Source organism: Pseudophryne corroboree, chromosome 4 (assembly GCF_028390025.1).
Source record: "Pseudophryne corroboree isolate aPseCor3 chromosome 4, aPseCor3.hap2, whole genome shotgun sequence".
NCBI lineage: Eukaryota > Metazoa > Chordata > Amphibia > Anura > Myobatrachidae > Pseudophryne > Pseudophryne corroboree.
Window position 1 is genome coordinate 400498652 of NC_086447.1, and position 27382 is coordinate 400526033.

The 27382-nt window shown below is 42.6% G+C and overlaps 1 protein-coding gene across 4 annotated transcripts in view; it reads right to left on the reverse strand.

The window, feature by feature from the left end:
• The window catches only part of KHDRBS2 (KH RNA binding domain containing, signal transduction associated 2), a 620233-nt gene that overhangs the window by 209396 nt on the left and 383455 nt on the right, over positions 1-27382 (reverse strand). For all 4 annotated transcript variants that reach the window (XR_010175991.1, XR_010175992.1, XM_063916743.1 and 1 more), the window contains 2 exons: positions 11275-11402; positions 3356-3548 (listed from right to left, as the gene is read on the reverse strand). Coding sequence is in view for 2 of the 4 variants with exons in the window: in XM_063916743.1 (XP_063772813.1) it covers positions 3356-3548; positions 11275-11402 (321 nt within the window). In the remaining 2 variants the exon portion in view is untranslated. The remainder of the gene's footprint in view (positions 1-3355; positions 3549-11274; positions 11403-27382) is intronic.

A 27382-nucleotide genomic window follows, 5' to 3' on the forward strand; every position in this document is an offset into this window, starting at 1 on the left:
CCCGGGATGATCCCTGGACAGTGTGAATGGTGCAGGGACATATCCCACCTCCCCGGGTTGCCTATACTGATGCTGATTGGCTCTTCAGGGCACTTCCTGGTCTTGTTTTTTTTTTTCTGTGGCGCGCAGAGGATGCACAGCAGCGTGGAGGCAGGTACTGTCAGCTCTGTGGCACATCACACCCCTGCTGTGCATTTATACCACTGCTGTCCTGCAATGTCTTGGACAAATGCTGAGGTGAGGGAGCTTTTAAGTATCAGAGGGGAGGAGGAGATCCGGTGCCAAGTCACAGGCACTATGAAGGATGCTGGTCTCGCGGGGCATAATCCATACCCAACAACAAGTGGTAAATAAACTGAAATCGCTGAAAAAGCAGTTTAATCGCATCCATGACCACAACAGGAACAAAAGTGGTGTTGCAAGGCGCAACTGGATGTTTTATGATCAATGTGCATCTATTTTTGGCAGCACTGCGCTCACTGACCCCATCAGCCTGTCATCCTCCAGCACAGCCACTCCCTAACACTTTGTGGTTGCTGATGAGAGTGAGTCCAGCATGGAAAGTTCCCAATGTGGGCCACCATCATCATCACCCATACTATTCCCAGATGACCCTGGCCACCCCGATCTGGACTCATCTGTCAACCAGACTGATGACAATATACCCGACATCAGTGCGGAAGCTGTGATTGGGCAGGAAACAAATGTGGATGCGACACTCCAGCCAAATCCCCGTGATGCGCACCAATAGTAAGTATATGTGCTTGCTTAGCATCATTTATGCATAAAAAAGCCGTATTGCTTTGAACATTAATTCTGCACTATATGACACCATAACCGCCCACAATTAAGTTTATTCTGTAGAGTTTACAGTGTATCTAGTGAAGGTGGTAGGAGGCCCCAAACGCGTACAAAAACAACACTGCTTGTTCTTATATGCCCTTTTATTCCCCTTGCAGTACATACAGTTCCCAAGAGGAGACGCAGAGCCACCAAAGTGGAGCTTGCTGCACGGGCAATGACCTCTGTACTGGTTGCAGAACTGTGCGACATGGATACCAACATGCAGCACCAGGAGGATGCCCACCAACTCCGTTTTATAGAGGCAGAAAGAGAGCTGCAGCAATCCTTCATTACACAGATAATGGGACACCAAGAACGCATCTTGAGCCAATACCAAGAGCGGCAGTTTCAGTTCATGGAACGCTTCTTGCCACACAATCAGGGCTACAATATGTACCCACATAACCACCCCAACCAGGCCCTCCCTGTCCCAGAGCACAGTTATCCATCGTATTCTCGAGGCCACTACTATGACCCCACTAACCATAACCCCAACCCCACCCCTAACCTGACCCCGACCCCTAATATTTCATCTCCAGGATACAAAATCTATAAGCAACTGCCATAGTCAGTCTTTGGAATGCATACTTGTCATTTTCGTTCACACTTTTGTGCTGTTATAGGCCACAATTTTCATGTTTGGGTGTGTGTGTGTGTGGGGGGGGGGTTGTGTTTGAAAGTTTCTTTTATTATTTAAAGTTTGCATTGTGCTCCGCACATGTTGGCATTTTATGCCAAGTTGAAACCTATATATGCCTGTGCATTTAACAGGTTACTTTTGCACCATTAAAACAAAGTCAAGAACTTGGCAAAACTTTTGATTATGTACAATTATTTATATTAGGAATCCAGTAACATTTCTTTATGGTGGGTACAAATGTTTTCACTGTTTGCCACTCATCTTTGTGCCCCTTAAAAAGGGCATTTCTAATGGCATTCTTCCTAAAATGAAGGCCCATCCCGGGTTCTGTATGAAAGGTGCAGACCCGTGATGTCTCGGCTCCAAATGCTGGTGTGAAAGGTGCCAACCCGGGAATGTCCCTGCATGAGCCCGTGGCAGAATTCCCGGGTTTTGTCCCTGCATTTCTGGTGTGAAAGGGGTATAAGATAGTTTATCCAATTTAGGGAAAGAAACTTTGCATCTAGTGGACCAGGTAAGCTACAAAAATAAACTGTATATAATGACCAGATAATCAATGGAGAAACATGGCACTCAGCTTGGTGACAGTAAATTACACTGTGCTCATTTAAAATCAGGTATGTAACAATGCTTTTCCACATATGTTACCAAACTTTAGACAAAATCCACTCCCAACACATGCAATGCAACTTCCTGCAAAAACACAATGATAATGTAATTTATTTAATAATTCACGGCTCACTATCCCCCCAAAATTATCTGTCCTGCATGAGATACATTGTTTGTCACATGCTAGAATGTTCAAGCCAAAGAACATATAAATAAAAATATATAACCAAATCAATACTCAAATTGCGGTTGTTTCCTGCAATACAAGTGCTGCTTATAATTAAACATTCATTATTAACAGATGTAAAAGCAACCCACAGACATATATATCAGCCTCCTGTTATAGTACTTGAAATTTGTTAGGGATGAGAGATTATTAATGGAATAGTCCAAATATCCCATGAATTATGTGGCTCACTAATGCATGGGATTACTGCAAAAAAACCTCGCTCCAGATTAAAGTCATAGGTGTCCCCCCTCAATATTTACTATTCTTATTTCATAGATTACACTTTTGTACTTATTATTACATATTTGTGTTCCATAAAACTGTGAATAAAGGAAATAAAATGGAATTCAGCTTTAAAAATTTCTTTACTCCTTATTCAGTACTCTAATTCTTTATTATATAATTATTAGCATTACACATAATAAAAAATAGTATTTAACCCTAGTGTACTGTATAAGTGTGTGTTTGTGCTATAGGTTGTAAGCTCCACCAATACAGGAACTGATGAGAATACCCAGATATTCTCTGTAAAGCACAAAATATGTGTATAATAATAATAATAATAATAATAATAATAATAATCTATAAATATAAATGTGAAAGCCCTCACTCACTCATCACTAATTCTCTTACTTACCGATATGTTAGGAAGCTCAAATTTAACATAGGTAATTAGAATTTTAATAAACCTCCCCTAAGGGGATGAAAAGGGGTTGACATAATGATGTCAGTACCGATGCATGGCTTGCATTGCGTGAACAATAAATGGACAATCGGATCAAAATTTGGATTACACCTCCAGTGTGTAGAATTTGATAAACTACAAAATAGTCCTGTCACTTTTTACCGTATCTGCTATGGGTGCTCCTTGGGTAACGCCAAGAACCATGGATTAATATTTACTTACATTAAGACGTGTCAAATTTACATCTCTATAGAATTACAACATTTTTACACTCACATTTACAATCGTAAAAATTAGAAACCTCCGTGCCAAGAACGGGTAGAACAGCTAATAATATATAAACACTTACATAATCATCATAGGGCTCAAGTGTTGGGGGAGAAGCACGATAGCCTGATACAGTTGGAGCTCCTCTTGCCCGTGCTGCAGGAATCCCACGGGTGGCAGGTGGAAGTGGTACTGCCCCACGTGATACAGGTGAACCTCTGGGTACTGGTGTGCCTCGTCCAGGCAGAGGAGGGGGAATTACACCTCCTCGACTCCTAAGACATAATACAAGGAAACTGGGCATGTTATACAATAAATATTTAATATATTTAAATGTTAAACTTTTACCAAAGCTATTACACAACAAAGTAATGTTGAAGGGTATTGGTATAAATAGCCTCAGCTAATTTTATTTATAGCAAAAGTATGACAAAACATAAACATAAATCCTCGCCTGTCTGGGCACTAACTATATACAAGGTTTTCCTCTCTATTGGGGATATGTACTAAGCAGTGAAAAGAGTGGAGAAGTGAGCCAGTGGAGAAGTTTCCCATGGCAACCTATCATTGAAGTAGCATTTAGGATTTGCATACTATACAATTATACGGAGCAGATGATTGGTTTCCACAGACAACTTCTCCACTGGCTCACTTCTCCACTCTTTTCACTGCTTAGTGCATCTCTACCTATGTATGAGAAGGACCTACTGTCCAACTCACCAAATCAGCAGTTCGAGACAGCACTCACTCCTGGCAGTCATGGTGTCTCTCTCTGCAAGCCAGCAGCTTACTCCCCAGGCAATGAGCAATATTAACAAGATATTTGTAAATACTAAGGCTTGCAGACATAATATATAAAATTAGGTATTGGTTATTGGTGACTAATAAATAGCAAATAATTAAACAATGTAAACAGTGAAGGTTTAGAGATACAGGGCCACATGCAATTGCGGTCGAATTGCCGCAAATGTAGAAAAACGGGGCATTTTTGACAAAAAAAAAATGATTCGACAATGCAATACAGTACTTTGACAAAAAAACGGCCATTTCAGATACGACTTTTTGCAATTCGACAGTTGTCAAATTCAACATGTCTGCAATGGTAAAAATGTGGCTTTTCGACAAAAGTATATTCAATTGAAGAATGTCGATTTGGCAACAGTGCTTTTCGACAGTCATTTCGTCAATTTCAGTCCGCCTCATTTTGCTGGCGAGATCTAATAAATTTTTTTAAAAACATGTGTTTTTTTTATTTATTGCTAATAGCATATCTATTTATATTAGAAGGGATTATCTACTTGGTTTGTCTATTTAGGAGCCACAAGTATTATTTAATATATTTTTTAAAAGAATATATTTTTTTTTACTGACTAAAATAATATGGAGAGATCAGAGCATGTTTTTCAGTGGGAAGGAGTGGGAATGGGTTACTAAATCCTGAAAAAAAATGTGTGGGGTCCCCCCTCCTAAGCATAACCAGCCTCGGGCTCTTTGAGCCGGTCCTGGTTGTAAAAATACGGGTGAAAAAAATGACAGGGGTTCCCCCGTATTTTAACAACCAGCACCGTGCTCTGCGTCCAGTCCTGGTGCAAAAAATATGGGGGACAAAAAACGTAAGGGTCCCCCGTATTTTTCACACCAGCACCGGGCTCCACTAGCTGGAGAGATAATGCCACAGCCGGGGGACACTTTTATACCGGTCCCTGTGGCCGTGGCATTAAATCACCAACTAGTCACCCCTGGCCGGGGTACCCTGGAGGAGTGGGGACCCCTTAAATCAAGGGGTCCCACCCTCCAGCCACCCAAGGGCCAGGGGTGAAGCCCGAGGCTGTCCCCCCCATCCAAGGGCGGCAGATGGGAGGCTGATAGCCAAGTGTCAAACTAAAGGATATTGTTTTTTGTAGCAGAACTACAAGTCCCAGCAAGCCTCTCCCGCAAGCTGGTACTTGGAGAACCACAAGTACCAGCATGCGGGGGGGAAACGGGCCCACTGGTACCTGTAGTTCTACTGCAAAACAAATACCCAAATAAAAACAGTACACACACACCGTGACAGTAAAACTTTATTACATACACGCACACCGACACACATACTTAATTATGTTGACACGAAGTGTCGGTCCTCTTCACCAGTAGAATCCACGGGGTACCTGTAAATAAAATTATACTCACAAAAATCCTGTGTAGATCTGTCCTCTTCTGCTTGTAATCCATGTACTTGGCAAAATAATAAAACACAAAACCCGATCCATGCACCGAAAGGGGTCCCATGTTTACACATGGGACCCATTTCCCCTTACTGACGGGACCCCCCGTGACTGCTGTCAAAGAGGGTCCCTTCAGCCAATCAGGGAGCGCCACGTTGTGACACTCTCCTGATTGGCTGTGCGCATCTGAGCTGTCAGGTGGCGTATAGCACATAGGCGCTCCATTATATTCTAAAACAGAAAAGTTTTTTTCGGAAGTCCTCTTTCCCGCGCTAGACTCTTACGTTCATAAAGGCAATAAAGTCTTTACTTATCTTAGACTCAATGTTTCTTTTCAATTTTTCATGATCCTCATGCTCATATGTATGAGTTTTTTAACGGTGGTACATGAAAAAGAGAGACCAAGGATACAATCTAGTGTAGTATGTTCATAATTCTCAGAGGAAAAAACTTTCAATATGAATCATATAATGCAGAAACATGTATCATAAAATACAGTGATATTTATTGATTAAAGAAATGATCCAATAAAAATTCTTCATCACATGAAGAAACGGTAAAAATTAATTTTACATCCAAGACATATGAGGGTGGCTTCCTACCAGATTTTGGATTTTAGAAGTGCGTCAAAGCAAAAGTGCTGTATAGATGTTTAATGTCCCCGGGGACAAATCAGCTCCAAGCCGTGGGCACCTTGTCTTCTCCTCGTCTGGTCAATCAGCCACCGGTTGTCACAATCAGCCGACGCGTTTCGATCAATCCATTGATCTTTTTCAAGGCATATGCCCACGGCTTGGAGCTGATTCGTCCCCGGGGACATTAAACATCTATACAGCACTTTTGCTTTGACGCACTTCTAAAATCCAAAATCTGGTAGGAAGCCACCCTCATATGTCTTGGATGTAAAATGAATTTTTACCGTTTTTTCATGTGATAAAGAATTTTTATTGGATCATTTCTTTAATCAATAAATATCACTGTATTTTATGATACATGTTTCTGCATTATATGATTCATATTGAAAGTTTTTTTCCTCTGAGAATTATGAACATACTACACTAGATTGTATCCTTGGTCTCTCTTTTTCATGTACCACCGTTAAAAAACTCCTACATATGAGCATGAGGATCATGAAAAATTGAAAAGAAACATCGAGTCTAAGATAAGTAAAGACTTTATTGCCTTTATAAACGTAAGAGTCTAGCGCGGGAAAGAGGACTTCCGAAAAAAACTTTTCTGTTTTAGAGTGTCTTCCTTTGGGTGTGGGTAACGCCCTATTTGGAAGTCCATTGACCTGCAGCTTGGTTAGCGCATTTTCTTGTGGGTGTGAAGTTTTCTTTTTTGGCTCCATTATATTCAATGGTGGGAACTTTGCGGTCAGCGGTTGACCGAGAGTAACCTCAACCGCTGATGCAAAGTTCCCACCATTGGATACAATGGAGCGCCTATGTGCTACATTGCATCTCGAGTGCGCCGCCTGACAGCTCAGACGCGCACAGCCAATCAGGAGAGTGCCACGATGTGGCGCTCCCTGATTGGCTGAAGGGACCCTCTATGGTCCCGTCAGTCGGGGAAAGGGGTCCCATGTGTAAACATGGGACCCCTTTCAGTGCGTGGATCGGGTTTTGCGTTTTATTATTTTGCCAAGTACGTGGATTACAAGCAGAAGAGGACAGATCTACACAGGATTTTTGTGAATATAATTTTATTTACAGGTACCCCGTGGATTCTACTGGTGTAGAGGACCGACACTTCGTGTCAACATAGGTAAGTATGTGTGTGTCGGTGTGCATGTATGTAATAAAGTTTTACTATCACGGTGTGTGTGTACTGTTTTTATTTGGGTATTTGTTTTGCAGTAGAACTACAGGTACCAGTGGGCCCATTTCCCCCTGCATGCTGGTACTTGTGGTTCTCCAAGTACCAGCTTGCGGGGGAGGCTTGCTGGGACTTGTAGTTCTGCTACAAAAACAATATTCTTTATTTTGACACTTGGATATCAGCCTCCCATCTGCCACCCTTGGATGGGGAGGACAGCCTCGGGCTTCACCCCCCTGGCCCTTGGGTGGCTGGATGGGGGGACCCCTTGATTTAAGGGGTCCCCACTCCTCCAAGGTACCCCGGCCAGGGGTGACTAGTTGGGGATTTAATGCGACGGCTGCAGGGACCGGTATAAAAGTGTCCCCCGGCTGTGGCATTAACTCTCCAGCTAGTGGAGCCCAGTGTTGGTGTGAAAAATACAGGGGACCCATACGTCTTTTGTCCCCCATATTTTTGGCACCAGGACCGGTCACAAAGCCCGGTGCTGGTTGTTAAAATACAGGGGATCACCTGTCATTTCCCCCCCCGTATTTTTACAACCAGGACCGGCTCAAAGAGCCCGAGGCTGGTTATGCTTAAGAGGGGGGACCCCACGCATTTTGTTTCAGGGTTTTTTAAACACTTTTGTGCCATCCATGAAGTCGAATCCAGGACGCACACTATCGTCAATTGGTCCGTTTTTCGACAGCAGGATTGTCGAATCCGTTTTTTATTGAATATGTCGATTTCGGGTCCCGGCGGGAGGGTGTCTGACTGTCAAATTGTGTCAAATTTAAAAAAGGTTGAATTCCAGCTGGAATTCGACCACAATTGCATATACCCCACAGTATGCATATTATTATGACAATATATTGTGTAGTATATTGTGTAGTATAGATCATCATGTGTGATGAAAGTCAACAAAGGAAAACTAATGCATCATTATAAAGATATATTTCTGTGTAATAAAAGCAAATGTTAAAGCTTTTAGAAATAATGCTTGTATATAATTAATTTACTGTCGAAATCTTATGGGAATAACTAGTTTTAATCTGACACTTTGTTACTTTTCAATTTGCCAACTCTGCCAAATCACATTACTTAATTATTGAATGCAATAAGCTGTGAGGCATGCTATCGGCTCTGACAGGCCATGTAGGGGCAGATGTATTAACCGGGTGTAGTAGGGTATGCCGGCGGCCGGGCTCCCAGCAACCAGCATACCGGCGCCGGAAGCCCAACCGCCTGCATACCGACAGTGTGGCGAGCACAAATGAGCCCCTTGCGGGCTTGCTGCGCTCGCCACACTGCGGGCACGGTGGTGCGCTATGCGTGCCACGCTATTTATTCTCCCTCCAGGGGGGTTGTGGACCCCCAAGAGGGAGAAAAAGTGTCAGTATGCTGGCTGTCAGGATTCCGGTGCCGGTATACTGTGCGCCGGGATCCCGACAGCCGGCAACCTGAAGACCACCCGTATTAACCTGGAGAAGGCATAAGGAAGTGATAAACCAGTGACAAATGCAAGGTGAAAAGCACACCATCCAGTCAGCTCCTATATGTAAATTAACAGTTAGTAGCTGATCGGCTGGTGCATTATCACCTTGCACTTAACACTGCTTTATCACTGGTTTATCACTTCCTTATGCTTTCTCCAGGTTAATACATGTACCCCTTAGTGTACTATTTATCTATAGAAACCAAATGAGTCCAAAAATGATTACTCTCTAATCTAAAACTGGAAACAGTTATGAATTTGAGAACTGTGTGACATTCTTGTTCCCTCTTCACATCCCTGTTTTATCTTCTTAACCACGTAACTGACAACTATTTTTTACAATTTAACCTAAGAATTTGTAGCATCCACTCATTGTTAATAAGGTCAGCACTATAATATTGCCCCCATCCTGCAATGACAATTGATCCAGCAGTGGAAACAGAGCCCCCAGAGGCATTACCTCTCCTACCCATGTTAATAGGTCCATATTTTAAAATAAGACCCTCCCTCCCTCACTCAGTCAAAATTATTCTCCAAATCCCCCCTCCCCCCCCGCAGTAGCAATAAATACTGTACATAGATACTGCCCAGCCAGTTTAGGCCAACCTCTGTCATTTACAACTCCTCCTCTTCTAATGGAGGCTGCAGCAGAGTGGGTCACAGGGGGGACTAATCATCAGTCCCCGTGCTGATCTCTGTACTCAGAGTGCAGAGATTGATGAAAGTGTTCAAGAGTGTAATTTGCATAGCATTGTGGGCTGGAAATTTGGCAGTGATGTCAACAATCACAGACTACTACATAACTGTAAGGGGCTATAGGAGAAGGAGATTCATTATCCACATGTGCAGAACAATTCTACTTTGAGATATCTGGGGGAAAGAGGAGCAGGATGCAGTCTCATGGATTATGACAGTACCACCAAAGGTCAATCCAAGTCATCCATGTGACAACACCAGGTAAGTGATTACAGGACTTCTAAATAAGTATTAAAGATTTGTGAAGCTAATAGTAAAGATCCTTCATCTAATGCAACAGCAGTATATATGTGAATACACCATGGAAAGGAAAGTTGCAAGTATTTAGAATGGGGAGTAAAATACTGTATGAAGCACTTTGGTGCACAATGGAGACCATATGCTGTACAGGGAAAATAAAATATAAATGCACACAGTACATATGTAAAAGCTTAAATTATATATTAAATATAATAGAAAAAAGTTTCAGATGTTTTCGGTTACATACTGGAATTGACTTGTCAATGGTAGATTCATATAACAATTTAGTTTTCCTTTCTAAGCGATACTGTATTTACAGACCACCAACAAATTCACTGTATAAAAAGTTTAAAATGATAGAAACCGATAAATCATAATATAGGAAGACAGAGAAGGATGGGGCTGCTATTAAAATGAGCAGAAGCAAAAGACTGCAGGCAAGTGTATTGTATCATTGTAAATCACAATATCCCTGTAACCAGAAGACCAAGCACATAGGGGTTATTCAGGGTTGTTAGCAAACCAGAAAGCACACTAATGGGCAAAACCATGTGCACAGCAAGTGGTCAGATATAACATGTGCAGAGAGAGTTAGATTTCGGTGTGTTATTTTGTTTCTGTGCAAGGTAAATACTGGCTGCTTAATTTTTACACTGCAATTTAGATTTCAGTTTAAAAACAACCCACCCAAATATAATCTCTGCACATGTTACATCTGCCCCACCTGCAGTGCACATGGTTTTGCCCATTAGTGTGCCACCGCTTCGCTCGGAACAGATTACCGTTCCAATTGTAGTCCACGTGGATCGTTAAGTATGAAAAGGTTCAATCTAGCTGGAAAACCAACTGCCTTGAATACTTCTAGTAGACCATCCAACAGCTTACTAAATTCCTGAAGAATCCAAGCATAATGACAGCTGAAACGCATAGGAGGAAATCACCAATTAACAGAATTACATATATTAAATCTTGGCCCCATGTATCAGAGCATGGTAATAACTTTCCATGTTAAAGTTATTAACATGCTCTGAAGCATGGGGCAAAGATATAATATATGTAATTCTGTTAATCCTCTTCATAGTTTCAAAATTGATTTGGAGAAAGGAAAGCTGAGGCCCAGGTAGGTGTTTGATGGCACAGATATGTGGCTTGTGAGGTTGAAACTGTCCCACTTTACTTTTATAAAAAATATCTGCAGGATAAAGGTGCTGAAAGCTCAGATGAAACAGAGGTGAGTGCAGCAGATTCAGAAGCAGGCAACGTTTCAGTATGAAGTCAAGACTGCATACAGTGCTGTGATGGGGAGAACTGCTATCAAGCTGGTTGGTTCCCCAAAATATTTTATTTTCATTGTAGACAGAATGACAACTTAATTAAATAAAATATTTTTTTTCTCCAGTTGTTTGTTTGTTCTATGCTTTAAAATATGTTTTGGGAAACAGTATCTATTCTGTTTTATAGCAAAAAGCAGAAAATTCAAGTTTTTTTTATGTAGTTACTTACCTGGCAGTTGTAGCAGGAACTATTCTTAATCCTCTACCTCTTGTTACTTTTCCCTGACTGGATTCTTCAGAACCATTTAAATAGGATAGCTCTCGTAATTGCTCTTGTCGAATTTCATCATTATAATCCTAAACCATAAAACAAGAGATTGTAAACCTTTATACTTTAAATTATTGAGAATAATGAGAAAAGCAAACATTTAATTGTTTAAAAAGTGTTTACAGTAAGTACAGGTTGAGTCTCCCATATCCAAAAATACAATGTCCAAAATATTTAAAATTCCATTTTTTTTAGCGTGACTGAGATTGTGACATAATTGCTTTCCAATGATTCAGTGTACACAAACTTTGTTAAATACACACAATTATAAAAAATATTGTCTCAAATTATCTTCAGGCTATCTGCATAAAGTGCACTGTATATGAAACATAAATGCATGTTGTGTTTAGACTTGTGTCTTATCCCCAATATATCTAATTAGCATATGAAAATATTCCAAAATATAGAAAAATCTGAAATACAAAACAATTTTGGATATGGAAAACTCAATCTGTCATTTAAAAAAGTAACTTGTAGTGCTTTGTAAAAGTATTTAAAGTTTTGATCAATTCACTGAATAATAAAATCATGTCCCCAAATTTGGTTCTATTACATTATTATTTTGAATCACTGAAAACCATTTTAAGGAAAAGAAGTGGTAGCATTAGTATATAAACCAGACCTGCTGACTCTTGATAATGTATCTTAGTGAGATTGTAAAAGCAACATCTATGCAAGCTGCGCTGAAGAAGGTGAGAGGTGTGTAATAAAACTGACATCCAGGGAACTGTAAATGAGCCCTGAAGCAGTTACTGTATATAGTATGGCACATGTAAACTGCATAATAAATGGCACTCCAATTCAAATTGATGCTTTAACCTGCAGGTTTATTAGAAATATACAAAGATATATGTACAGTATAACAAGCCAGAGATATTTGCACTCATATCACATTCATCACTTTATGCAGCACTGCTGGGGTGCTCCACTTCAGTACCGCTTGCTAATCCACTGCACTGTACTTGGATATCAGGGGACATACTATAGCAGCAGGTTTGCTACACAGGTCTCCCAATTTCTTCCTTCTGAAGGGCATAACATGTAGGAAATCGCTTACTATGAACTATCATACACAGCAGGCAGTAGCACTGAGTGGATGATAATTACTCTCCCTTCTATTTTATTACTAAACTCTCTTTCTTACACTCGAATTGATCTTGTGGCATTGCTGCTTTCCTCCAGTTAAAGGTATGATGAGAGGATCCGCTCACATGCCATTCACTACCTAGGTGTCAGGCTGTCAGGATTCTGATTTAGTCTGTTCCCGGAGGGGGCACTAGTGGGTCAGTGTTGGAATGACGTATGAAACGTGGAGACTGAATAAAGTCCTGCGCATATGCGCTGATGTTTAATAAACACAAAAGTCACAGAACAGTAATATAATAATAGATGGTACGTAGCATTGGTAGTAGCAGAAATGAAATGATAAACGGTAACTGAATCCAAGGTGGTGATAAGTCTTTGGCAACACAAATATATCTTGGTGATAAGTTGATGGCTGAATGCAGAAGGTTTAAAGCAAATAAAGTCTGACAACAAAACGTGAAAATAACTTGATAACTGGATGCAAATGGTTTTAGGCAAAATAAAGTCACTGGTAACACAAATGTGAAATAACCTGGTAGCTGGGTGTAAACTAGAGATGAGCGCCTGAAATTTTTCGGGTTTTGTGTTTTGGTTTTGGGTTCGGTTCCGCGGCCGTGTTTTGGGTTCGAACGCGTTTTGGCAAAACCTCACCGAATTTTTTTTGTCGGATTCGGGTGTGTTTTGGATTCGGGTGTTTTTTTCCAAAAACACTAAAAAACAGCTTAAATCATAGAATTTGGGGGTCATTTTGATCCCAAAGTATTATTAACCTCAAAAACCATAATTTACACTCATTTTCAGTCTATTCTGAATACCTCACACCTCACAATATTATTTTTAGTCCTAAAATTTGCACCGAGGTCGCTGTGTGAGTAAGATAAGCGACCCTAGTGGCCGACACAAACACCGGGCCCATCTAGGAGTGGCACTGCAGTGTCACGCAGGATGTCCCTTCCAAAAAACCCTCCCCAAACAGCACATGACGCAAAGAAAAAAAGAGGCGCAATGAGGTAGCTGTGTGAGTAAGATTAGCGACCCTAGTGGCCGACACAAACACCGGGCCCATCTAGGAGTGGCACTGCAGTGTCACGCAGGATGGCCCTTCCAAAAAACCCTCCCCAAACAGCACATGACGCAAAGAAAAAAAGAGGCGCAATGAGGTAGCTGTGTGAGTAAGATTAGCGACCCTAGTGGCCGACACAAACACCGGGCCCATCTAGGAGTGGCACTGCAGTGTCACGCAGGATGGCCCTTCCAAAAAACCCTCCCCAAACAGCACATGACGCAAAGAAAAAAAGAGGCGCAATGAGGTAGCTGACTGTGTGAGTAAGATTAGCGACCCTAGTGGCCGACACAAACACCGGGCCCATCTAGGAGTGGCACTGCAGTGTCACGCAGGATGTCCCTTCCAAAAAACCCTCCCCAAACAGCACATGACGCAAAGAAAAAAAGAGGCGCAATGAGGTAGCTGACTGTGTGAGTAAGATTAGCGACCCTAGTGGCCGACACAAACACCGGGCCCATCTAGGAGTGGCACTGCAGTGTCACGCAGGATGTCCCTTCCAAAAAACCCTCACCAATCAGCACATGATGCAAAGAAAAAGAAAAGAAAAAAGAGGTGCAAGATGGAATTGTCCTTGGGCCCTCCCACCCACCCTTATGTTGTATAAACAAAACAGGACATGCACACTTTAACCAACCCATCATTTCAGTGACAGGGTCTGCCACACGACTGTGACTGATATGACGGGTTGGTTTGGACCCCCCCCAAAAAAGAAGCAATTAATCTCTCCTTGCACAAACTGGCTCTACAGAGGCAAGATGTCCACCTCATCTTCACCCTCCGATATATCACCGTGTACATCCCCCTCCTCACAGATTATCAATTCGTCCCCACTGGAATCCACCATCTCAGCTCCCTGTGTACTTTGTGGAGGCAATTGCTGCTGGTCAATGTCTCCGCGGAGGAATTGATTATAATTCATTTTAATGAACATCATCTTCTCCACATTTTCTGGATGTAACCTCGTACGCCGATTGCTGACAAGGTGAGCGGCGGCACTAAACACTCTTTCGGAGTACACACTTGTGGGAGGGCAACTTAGGTAGAATAAAGCCAGTTTGTGCAAGGGCCTCCAAATTGCCTCTTTTTCCTGCCAGTATAAGTACGGACTGTGTGACGTGCCTACTTGGATGCGGTCACTCATATAATCCTCCACCATTCTATCAATGTTGAGAGAATCATATGCAGTGACAGTAGACGACATGTCCGTAATCGTTGTCAGGTCCTTCAGTCCGGACCAGATGTCAGCATCAGCAGTCGCTCCAGACTGCCCTGCATCACCGCCAGCGGGTGGGCTCGGAATTCTGAGCCTTTTCCTCGCACCCCCAGTTGCGGGAGAATGTGAAGGAGGAGATGTTGACAGGTCGCGTTCCGCTTGACTTGACAATTTTGTCACCAGCAGGTCTTTCAACCCCAGCAGACCTGTGTCTGCCGGAAAGAGAGATCCAAGGTAGGCTTTAAATCTAGGATCGAGCACGGTGGCCAAAATGTAGTGCTCTGATTTCAACAGATTGACCACCCGTGAATCCTTGTTAAGCGAATTAAGGGCTGCATCCACAAGTCCCACATGCCTAGCGGAATCGCTCCCTTTTAGCTCCTTCTTCAATGCCTCCAGCTTCTTCTGCAAAAGCCTGATGAGGGGAATGACCTGACTCAGGCTGGCAGTGTCTGAACTGACTTTACGTGTGGCAAGTTCAAAGGGCATCAGAACCTTGCACAACGTTGAAATCATTCTCCACTGCACTTGAGACAGGTGCATTCCACCTACTATATCGTGCTCAATTGTATAGGCTTGAATGGCCTTTTGCTGCTCCTCCAACCTCTGAAGCATATAGAGGGTTGAATTCCACCTCGTTACCACTTCTTGCTTCAGATGATGGCAGGGCAGGTTCAGTAGTTTTTGGTGGTGCTCCAGTCTTCTGTACGTGGTGCCTGTACGCCGAAAGTGTCCCGCAATTTTTCTGGCCACCGACAGCATCTCTTGCACGCCCCTGTCGTTTTTTAAAAAATTCTGCACCACCAAATTCAAGGTATGTGCAAAACATGGGACGTGCTGGAATTTGCCCATATTTAATGCACACACAATATTGCTGGCGTTGTCCGATGCCACAAATCCACAGGAGAGTCCAATTGGGGTAAGCCATTCCGCGATGATCTTCCTCAGTTGCCGTAAGAGGTTTTCAGCTGTGTGCGTATTCTGGAAAGCGGTGATACAAAGCGTAGCCTGTCTAGGAAAGAGTTGGCGTTTGCGAGATGCTGCTACTGGTGCCGCCGCTGCTGTTCTTGCGGCGGGAGTCCATACATCTACCCAGTGGGCTGTCACAGTCATATAGTCCTGACCCTGCCCTGCTCCACTTGTCCACATGTCCGTGGTTAAGTGGACATTGGGTACAACTGCATTTTTTAGGACACTGGTGAGTCTTTTTCTGACGTCCGTGTACATTCTCGGTATCGCCTGCCTAGAGAAGTGGAACCTAGATGGTATTTGGTAACGGGGGCACACTGCCTCAATAAATTGTCTAGTTCCCTGTGAACTAACGGCGGATACCGGACGCACGTCTAACACCAACATAGTTGTCAAGGACTCAGTTATCCGCTTTGCAGTAGGATGACTGCTGTGATATTTCATCTTCCTCGCAAAGGACTGTTGAACAGTCAATTGCTTACTGGAAGTAGTACAAGTGGGCTTACGACTTCCCCTCTGGGATGACCATCGACTCCCAGCGGCAACAACAGCAGCGCCAGCAGCAGTAGGCGTTACACGCAAGGATGCATCGGAGGAATCCCAGGCAGGAGAGGACTCGTCAGAATTGCCAGTGACATGGCCTGCAGGACTATTGGCATTCCTGGGGAAGGAGGAAATTGACACTGAGGGAGTTGGTGGGGTGGTTTGCGTGAGCTTGGTTACAAGAGGAAGGGATTTACTGGTCAGTGGACTGCTTCCGCTGTCACCCAAAGTTTTTGAACTTGTCACTGACTTATTATGAATGTGCTGCAGGTGACGTATAAGGGAGGATGTTCCGAGGTGGTTAACGTCCTTACCCCTACTTATTACAGCTTGACAAAGGGAACACACGGCTTGACACCTGTTGTCCGCATTTCTGGTGAAATACCTCCACACCGAAGAGCTGATTTTTTTGGTATTTTCACCTGGCATGTCAACGGCCATATTCCTCCCACGGACAACAGGTGTCTCCCCGGGTGCCTGACTTAAACAAACCACCTCACCATCAGAATCCTCCTGGTCAATTTCCTCCCCAGCGCCAGCAACACCCATATCCTCCTCATCCTGGTGTACTTCAACACTGACATCTTCAATCTGACTATCAGGAACTGGACTGCGGGTGCTCCTTCCAGCACTTGCAGGGGGCGTGCAAATGGTGGAAGGCGCATGCTCTTCACGTCCAGTGTTGGGAAGGTCAGGCATCGCAACCGACACAATTGGACTCTCCTTGTGGATTTGGGATTTCAAAGAACGCACAGTTCTTTGCGGTGCTTTTGCCAGCTTGAGTCTTTTCAGTTTTCTAGCGAGAGGCTGAGTGCTTCCATCCTCATGTGAAGCTGAACCACTAGCCATGAACATAGGCCAGGGCCTCAGCCGTTCCTTGCCACTCCGTGTGGTAAATGGCATATTGGCAAGTTTACGCTTCTCCTCCGACAATTTTATTTTAGGTTTTGGAGTCCTTTTTTTTACTGATATTTGGTGTTTTGGTTTTGACATGCTCTGTACTATGCCATTGGGCATCGGCCTTGGCAGACGACGTTGCTGGCATTTCATCGTCTCGGCCATGACTAGTGGCAGCAGCTTCAGCACGAGGTGGAAGTGGATCTTGATCTTTCCCTAATTTTGGAACCTCAACATTTTTGTTCTCCATATTTTAATAGGCACAACTAAAAGGCACCTCAGGTAAACAATGGAGATGGATGGATTGGATACTAGTATACAATTATGGACGGGCTGCCGAGTGCCGACACAGAGGTAGCCACAGCCGTGAACTACCGCACTGTACTGTGTCTGCTGCTAATATATAGACTGGTTGATAAAGAGATAGTATACTCGTAACTAGTATGTATGTATAAAGAAAGAAAAAAAACCACGGTTAGGTGGTATATACAATTATGGACGGGCTGCCGAGTGCCGACACAGAGGTAGCCACAGCCGTGAACTACCGCACTGTACTGTGTCTGCTGCTAATATATAGACTGGTTGATAAAGAGATAGTATACTCGTAACTAGTATGTATGTATAAAGAAAGAAAAAAAACCACGGTTAGGTGGTATATACAATTATGGACGGGCTGCCGAGTGCCGACACAGAGGTAGCCACAGCCGTGAACTACCGCACTGTACTGTGTCTGCTGCTAATATATAGACTGGTTGATAAAGAGATAGTATACTCGTAACTAGTATGTATGTATAAAGAAAGAAAAAAAAACCACGGTTAGGTGGTATATACAATTATGGACGGGCTGCCGAGTGCCGACACAGAGGTAGCCACAGCCGTGAACTACTGTACTGTGTCTGCTGCTAATATATAGACTGGTTGATAAAGAGATAGTATACTCGTAACTAGTATGTATGTATAAAGAAAGAAAAAAAAAACACGGTTAGGTGGTATATACAATTATGGACGGGCTGCCGAGTGCCGACACAGAGGTAGCCACAGCCGTGAACTACCGCACTGTACTGTGTCTGCTGCTAATATATAGACTGGTTGATAAAGAGATAGTATACTCGTAACTAGTATGTATGTATAAAGAAAGAAAAAAAAACCACGGTTAGGTGGTATATACAATTATGGACGGGCTGCCGAGTGCCGACACAGAGGTAGCCACAGCCGTGAACTACCGCACTGTACTGTGTCTGCTGCTAATATATAGACTGGTTGATAAAGAGATAGTATACTCGTAACTAGTATGTATGTATAAAGAAAGAAAAAAAAACCACGGTTAGGTGGTATATACAATTATGGACGGGCTGCCGAGTGCCGACACAGAGGTAGCCACAGCCGTGAACTACCGCACTGTACTGTGTCTGCTGCTAATATATAGACTGGTTGATAAAGAGATAGTATACTCGTAACTAGTATGTATGTATAAAGAAAGAAAAAAAAACCACGGTTAGGTGGTATATACAATTATGGACGGGCTGCCGAGTGCCGACACAGAGGTAGCCACAGCCGTGAACTATCGCACTGTACTGTGTCTGCTGCTAATATATAGACTGGTTGATAAAGAGATAGTATACTCGTAACTAGTATGTATGTATAAAGAAAGAAAAAAAAACCACGGTTAGGTCACTGGTATATACAATTATGGACGGGCTGCCGAGTGCCGACACAGAGGTAGCCACAGCCGTGAACTACCGCACTGTACTGTGTCTGCTGCTAATATAGACTGGTTGATAAAGAGATAGTATACTACTAATATTATATACTGGTGGTCAGGTCACTGGTCACTAGTCACACTGGCAGTGGCACTCCTGCAGCAAAAGTGTGCACTGTTTAATTTTAATATAATATTATGTACTCCTGGCTCCTGCTATAACCTATAACTGGCACTGCAGTAGTGCTCCCCAGTCTCCCCCACAATTATAAGCTGTGTGAGCTGAGCAGTCAGACAGATATATAATATATATAGATGATGCAGCACACTGGCCTGAGCCTGAGCAGTGCACACAGATATGGTATGTGACTGACTGAGTCACTGTGTGTATCGCTTTTTTCAGGCAGAGAACGGATATATTAAATAAACTGCACTGTGTGTCTGGTGGTCACTCACTATATAATATATTATGTACTCCTGGCTCCTGCTATAACCTATAACTGGCACTGCAGTAGTGCTCCCCAGTCTCCCCCACAATTATAAGCTGTGTGAGCTGAGCAGTCAGACAGATATATATAATATTATATATAGATAATAGATGATGCAGCACACTGGCCTGAGCCTGAGCAGTGCACACAGATATGGTATGTGACTGAGTCACTGTGTGCTGTGTATCGCTTTTTTCAGGCAGAGAACGGATTATAAATAAAAGTGGTGGTCACTGGTCACTATCAGCAAAACTCTGCACTGTACACTACTGAGTACTCCTAATGCTCCCCAAAATTAGTAAATCAAGTGTCTCTCTAATCTATTCTAATTCTAAACGGAGAGGACGCCAGCCACGTCCTCTCCCTATCAATCTCAATGCACGTGTGAAAATGGCGGCGACGCGCGGCTCCTTATATAGAATCCGAGTCTCGCGATAGAATCCGAGCCTCGCGAGAATCCGACAGCGTCATGATGACGTTCGGGCGCGCTCGGGTTAACCGAGCAAGGCGGGAAGATCCGAGTCGCTCGGACCCGTGAAAAAAAACATGAAGTTCTGGCGGGTTCGGATTCAGAGAAACCGAACCCGCTCATCTCTAGTGTAAACGGATTTGTAAATAATAATTGAAACAAAGCAAAACTCCGGTAACGTGGAATAACTTGATAAATGAATGTAAATGGTTTAGAAAACAGAACTCCGGTAATACTTGCAAAAGCACAGTCTCTGTAACATAAAAGTTCTTTAGCCAAGCAAGGCCCAGGCAGGAGACAGTCCTAACTCAGCATGCTTGTTAAGTGCTGGATGCAATGCACAGAATGGAATGCTGGTAACAAGGTGCACAAGTTAGACAATGAATAACACCTGAGGAGAGTCTCTTACTGCTGATGAACTGTGGCTGGAGTCTGCAGCAAGCAGGAGAAATGCAGAATGATGAATGGAATGAGAGGAACCACTGGAGACTGGAACACGGGGAACCACTGGAGACTGGAACACGGGGAAACCACTGGAGACTGGAACACGGGGAAACCACTGGAGACTGCAACACGGGGAAACCACTGGAGACTGCAACACGGGGAAACCACTGGAGACTGCAACACGGGGAAACCACTGGAGACTGCAACACGGGGAAACCACTGGAGACTGCAACACGGGGAAACCACTGGAGACTGCAACACGGGGAAACCACTGGAGACTGCAACACGGGGAAACCACTGGAGACTGGAACACGGGGAAACCACTGGAGACTGGAACACGGGGAAACCACTGGAGACTGGAACACGGGGAAACCACTGGAGACTGGAACACGGGGAAACCACTGGAGACTTGACACACCAAATGTGACTTGTTGTCCAAGGCCATGAGAATGAGCCAGGAACTGGAGTTTATACCCCTTGCTCTAAGATGATTGGATGAATCTCTGTGAGAACACACCCTCCAGGATTGGGTGCCCAGATCAGCTGAGAGTTAACTGGAGCTGGTGATTAACCAGGAGAATTATTCTGTAGACAGTTAATGCAATGCACTGCTGGTTGCTGGCTGGGATCAGTAGTGCACCGGGAGTTAACACTGTTTAACTAGAAGCACTGTGTACTCCAGGCTGCTGGCTGAAACCAGTGGTTACCAAAAGATAGAACTGGTTAGGTGGAGCACAGTGATCTGTGGGCTGCCGGAGACTGAAGACTGGAACTGCTGGGACCTGTAGTTCCACAGGTCCAATTCACAGGGAATACTCTGAAAACAGAGGACTGAAGCCAGGAGACGCCTGTTCACTGGAAGTGATGCAATGGAGAATGCGGATTCCTGACACTAGGTACATAAAACGCAGTAGCAGCCATCAACATATCATATGAGTGTTACTGTACCGTACTATACTTTCATTACATATTTTTCCCTTTAAATAATGGTACACTAATGACCTATGAGATTTTGCACATTTGTTCGCTGATTTAAAATGTATATTTATTCTACTATGCACATTTTCACTGTTGATCTGATATGTACCTATTTATTCATATTGATTATTTCCTATGACATTGCAGTGTAAAAATTACTTTGGGACTATTCATGATTATTACCGATTCACTGATTATTTCAGATAAGTATGTATGTTTCCCTTTACATCAGTGACACCTGTTCATATATGTCTTTTACTAATTCGTCAACATACTGTATACCCTTTTTTGGTGTACTACTTGTATTGGGCATATTTTGTACTTGTGATGTTCATAACCTTGAACCTTTAGTTCCATGTGATATTTTAACTATTGCTTAATAATGGTTATGTTTTTATTATATATACTTTAGGATCTAGTGCCCCCATAAAAGATAGTACTTTTCTTTGCCCTTGTCTAATGTTAACCTATTACTTTCAGTAGGGTACCTCCACTCTGTGATTGTTCCTATAAGCCAAGTTCGCTACTCATTTTGGATAAGTGGAGATATCCTAACTACACAACAACATATGTCAGAGACATTACCAATGCTTAGGATTCCCTTTTTCGCTTAACCTCAGAAAATTCCAAACACAATAAAACAAGTGGAGGTTTACCAGATTCTTCTAGAAAATTGGGCCTACTGCCTTAAAGAAGGGAAGTCATTCCCAAAACGCATTGCAGCAGAGACAAGAGTTCTACTTCACAGTGAGGAGCAGATCCAGATTCTAGTGAAAAGGAGGTGCCCAAAGACAGGTTCCGGAGCCAGGTTCTCCTATATTCACATCAGATGGGCCCAAATTCCATGAAGAATCTGGTAAACCTCCACTTGTATTATTGCGTTTGGAATTTTTTGTGATTAATTTTGTGTGAAATAAAATGTTTTACTTTTTTGAGCTATATTCTCTATATGCTTTTGTCTCCATATATATTACGAGTTTAAGACCCACTCCATGAATTGAAAGACTGGTAAATGGAAGCAGAGAATTACGGAAAGTCTGAAGGGAAGTACTTTTTGCATTACATATCCCCTATGAGAAGTGTATATTTTATGTTATAAAGCCACGACACACCTCTGGGTCTATTTTTTCTCTCTTGCTTATTCTTTGACTGGATATCGGGGGGTAGCCTTGACCCAAGGGGTGCATCAGTGACTCATCTATGCATCATTGCTCAGGTGTACTCCACCCTTTACTATTCCAACATTTACTGTACACCTAGGGGATGTGTTTATTTATTTAAAAAACATGGTGTGTCCAGAAATGTTAGTGTGACCATTACCCCCCATTTATCTGCTTTATAAGCTTTTAGTATGTCATTGTTATTAGAACAAACTATCTTGTTTGTAGATGTTGCTGTTTAAATATGTGCTGGTCATGTAGTGACATGCGCAGATGATTTTTATTGGGCTTAAATATGCTGAAAGCATGAGAAAAGTAGCTAGCTATAACAAAGCCTGGTAACATGGAGAACAAGCAGGTTAACAATCTAATGAATGTATTATTCATTTTTAATTTAACTGAGGAAATGCTGCCCCCTGCTGTTAGTAAAAGTATGGATGCTATATAGTTTGTATACATTCTGGGTTGACACCATCCCTAATTTAAACAGGTAAAAAAATTGCAACATGCAACACATAAGGGCCTTTGTGACTGGAGCTAATGGGCCTGATTCAGAGATGGATGCAGCACACAAAACAGCTGCATCCAAAGAAGTGTAAATATGCTAATGCTGCAGGAGGCATCTTGTGTTAATAGATGCCTCCTGCAAGCTTCTGGAATATTCTGCTGCTTCTGAGGATGCAGCATCAGGTCACACTGAGAAAAAATTGTCCTTCTGAGTAATCTGGGGGGACTTTGAGCAAAAATTCTGCACATACGCAGAATGGGTCATGTATATGTGCATTACACAAAACATCAAAGTAGCAAGTAAGCTTTAGTATTTGCATATTACTGTGAATTAGGCCCAATATGGATGGTGTTCAGTATCATGTTCTTCAATCTGGGTATCTGATTAGGAGAAAAAGGGCTCCCCAGGGGCCGATGAAGGCTAAACCTTACCTACATACGTTTTTGTGTGTGTACGCGCGTGCGCGTGTGTGTTATACATTGTTAAATACAGTGCCTGCCCTAGGCATAGGCAAACTAGGCAAATGCCTAGGGCATTTGGAATGTCTAGGGGCATTCTTCTGATTAAAATGATATGTGGCATGCCTATATTCTGTGTGTGACTGTGGCTGTATATGCATATGAAATGCTACGTTACAGAGTATTCCTGGAAATCACTGTAATGTAGCGTTTCATATGCAGAAAGAGCCACAATCGCACACAGAATATAGGCTAATACAAATCATTTTAATCAGCAGAAGCTGCTTGTTTGCACTAATCACATAACAATGCAAATAAAATGCATTTTCTGTAAAAAAAAAAAAGGTGCCCAACATTAGCAGAGCTGGACGGGAGCTGCATGGCATATTGAGACAATATGTATGAGGACACATCTGTATCAAAGCAGAGACATATGGCACAGTGTTAGCGGCCATGTGAGTAGGTTTGTTGTGTAATAGTGTTTGGCATATGTGTAACAGGCATTATGTGTGTCATGTGTATAAATGCATTAATAATGTGCACTGTGTGTATTGGGCATTATATGTGTCATTATGTGTATAAGGGCATTAATAAAGGTTGGCATGTGTAAGGTGCATTATGTTTATTAGGACATTAATAATGTATGTTGTGTAAGGGGCATTACTGTGTGGTAGTATGTGTATAAATGCATTACTAATGTGTGGCATTCTGGGGTTCATTCAGACCTGATTGCATGCTAGGATTTTTTGCTGCGCTGCGATCAGGTCAGAACTGTGCATGCATATGCACAGCAATGTGCAGGCGCGTCGTACGGCTACAAAGCAGATCGTTGCTGGGCAATGGATTGTACGAAGAATCCATTTGCACAGCCGATCACAAGGATATTGACAGGAAGAAGGCATTTGTGGGTGTCAACTGACCATTTTCTGGGATTGTTTGGAAAAACACAGGCATGTTCAAGCGTTTGCAGAGCGGGTGTCTGACGTCAATTCTGGCCCTGGACAGGCTAAAATGATCGCAGCGGCTAAGTCCAGGGCTACTCAGAAACTGCACAAAACCTTTTTGTACTGCTCGGCTGTGCATGCATTCGCACACTTGCAAAGCAAAAATACACTCCCCTATGGGCGGCGACTATCTGCTTGCAGCAGTGCAAAAAAACCCTAGCGAGTGATCATGTCTGAATTAGGCCCTCTGTGTATAAGGTGCTCTACTGTGTGGCATAATTTATAGAAAAGGCACTACTGTGTGGTCTAATGTGAATAAAGAGCAATATGGTGTGGTGTAATGTGAATAAGGATCAATTCAGTGTGATGTAATGTGAATAAGGTGCACTACTGTGAGGAGTAATGTGTATATGTTAAAGTGGTACTACTGTGTAATGTAACGTGAAGAGGGGGCACTACTGTGTGGCATAATTTGAATTGAGGGTACTATTGTGTGGCCATGCCCCTTCCCAAAAGAACACACCCTTTTTGGGCTGCGCACCGAATGTGCGCACTGTTTCTATTTAAAATATAGGGGATAGGAGCACCAAAATGTGGACTGCTAGAACTGAGGGGTGATAGTGATGGGAAAAGGGTGCATGGTCAGAGGTGGAACTAGCCGTGGTGCTAGGGGGCATCAGCCAAAATCTTGCCTAGGGCATCATATTGCTTAGGACTGGCTCTGGTTAAATACCTACTGCTGCTTAAATTTACTATATTATAACAAAGTTGTGCTGTGTCTTTTACTCGATTATACTATATTTTCCCTCATAGAATGTGTGAACCCTGTAATTATCAACATATTACACATGCAGTTATTTTCAACTAGCATGACATGTGTAAACATTTCCAACTTTTAAAAATGTACCAGATTTTATATTTGATTTACAATTCTTGAAAGTCCAGGATCTTGACCTGTAAAGTCAAACTGTGAATCACTCCAGAATTTGTGAAATTAAGAAAAATATTTTTATGCACACTGAGATTCACTGAACTGAGATAAGTATTAACTGAACGGATAAAGGCCCTCATTCCGAGTTGTTCGCTCGCAAGGCGATTTTAGCAGAGTTACACACGCTAAGCCGCCGCCTACTGGGAGTGAATCTTAGCTTCTTAAAATTGCGAACGATGTATTCGCAATATTGCGATTACAAACTACTTAGCAGTTTCAGAGTAGCTTCAGACTTACTCGGCATCTGCGATCAGTTCAGTGCTTGTCGTTCCTGGTTTGACGTCACAAACACACCCAGCGTTCGCCCAGACACTCCTCCGTTTCTCCAGCCACTCCTGCGTTTTTTCCGGAAACGGTAGCGTTTTCATCCACACGCCCATAAAACGCCGTGTTTCCGCCCAGTAACACCCATTTCCTGTCAATCACATTACGTTCGCCGGAGCGAAGAAAAAGCCGTGAGTAAAAAAACTATCTTCATAGCAAAATTACTTGGCGCAGTCGCAGTGCGAACATTGCGCATGCGTACTAAGCAGAAAAACGCTGCGATGCGAAGAAAATTACCGAGCGAACGACTCGGAATGAGGGCCAAAGTTTTAACTATGTGTCATCACATTCTGCTGTTTAAATTTTAATGCAAGCAGTACTTGAGGACATATATTAAATTTACCTGTAAGCTAGTCTGGTACCAATGTATGAGGTCGATTTATCAAACCTTGGAAAGAGATAAAGTGGAAAGAAATAAAGTACCAAAAAATTAGCTCCTGTCATTTTTCAAACACAGCCTGTAACATTGCAGTTAGGAGCTGATTGGCTAGTACTTTATCTCTGTCAAGTTTATGTCTTTCCAAGGCTTAGTACATAGACTCATGTCTTGCAATGCTAAGTGCCCCACAGTACACAATAATACAGGTTGCCTAAGTGACAAGCAAACTGCATAACTGTCATATATGTAACTACCAGTATTGCACCCTTAAAGCTGGGTACACTCTGGAGTGATGTGTACCGAGCCGATATGTTGTCCCAACGGGCCAACATAACAGAACCTGGGTACACATTGAGCAATGTTAATAAAGGACGGAATGATCACTGTTCCACCCTTCATTAGAATATATGTTGCTAGCAATATCATCAGTTTTGATGTGCAGCACATGAAACCTGATGACACTGCTAGCGACCGTGGGCACCCACATACTGGGCACAAACACTGCCCAATATGCGTCCACATGAGCCATATGTTGCTCCAATCCACATATCACTCAGTGTGCAAACAACTTTAGGAAAGGGGGCTAGTTGCCAGTAAGTCTGTACCCAAGTACTGTACCCAAGTTCTTTGCACTAGGAAAAAATGAACAACAAAAAATCCACAACCCCTACAAGTTTATGTTTGTAGATTTTTATCTGCCCATGTGTGCCTGTGCCACTCTCCAGTTTGTATGCATGTAATCTCTTTCCCTTTTGTGTACCTCATATCTGTTTACCTCTCCCTCCTTCTGGTTGTGCATTTCTGCCTGTTTCATATACTTCTTTTGTGTATTTATCTGTCTTCTTTTTACTTCTCAACCTATCAGTAACCCATATTTTCAACAAATATTTGAAAATCTTTATTCACTTTAAGAACCTTTATACTGCATCTGTTACTACCATCCTGAGATGGTGATAGCATGAGAGGAAAGCCATGTCGCCCCATTGTGTAGTGTAGTGATGTCAAATACCCCCCTTTCCCTCTCGCACTCCTACCCTCCCTGCAATCCAATTTAACTTACCTTACCTTAGATCTTATTCCTTTCTGCAGTCAGTAGCAGGAAGCTTATTTATATTTATTATAGCCATATAGCCTGTTACTAGCATCACTCTGGTAACATCTTTTCAAAATCTTGATTAACCAAACATAAGTTAGATTGTTTATACTGTGTTAATCTTTCTATTCAATTAGCTCCATCATTTTTGGAGCTATCAAATTTACCCCCCTGCATATTCAATTGCGGGCCATTTTCACCTGTTTTTAAGGCATTTTTGCTCTTTTTTAGTGAAAAGGCACTGGTAAAAAAATGCCTCATAATCAGCGAAAACAGCCAGCGTTTTTGCCGGCGCAGGTA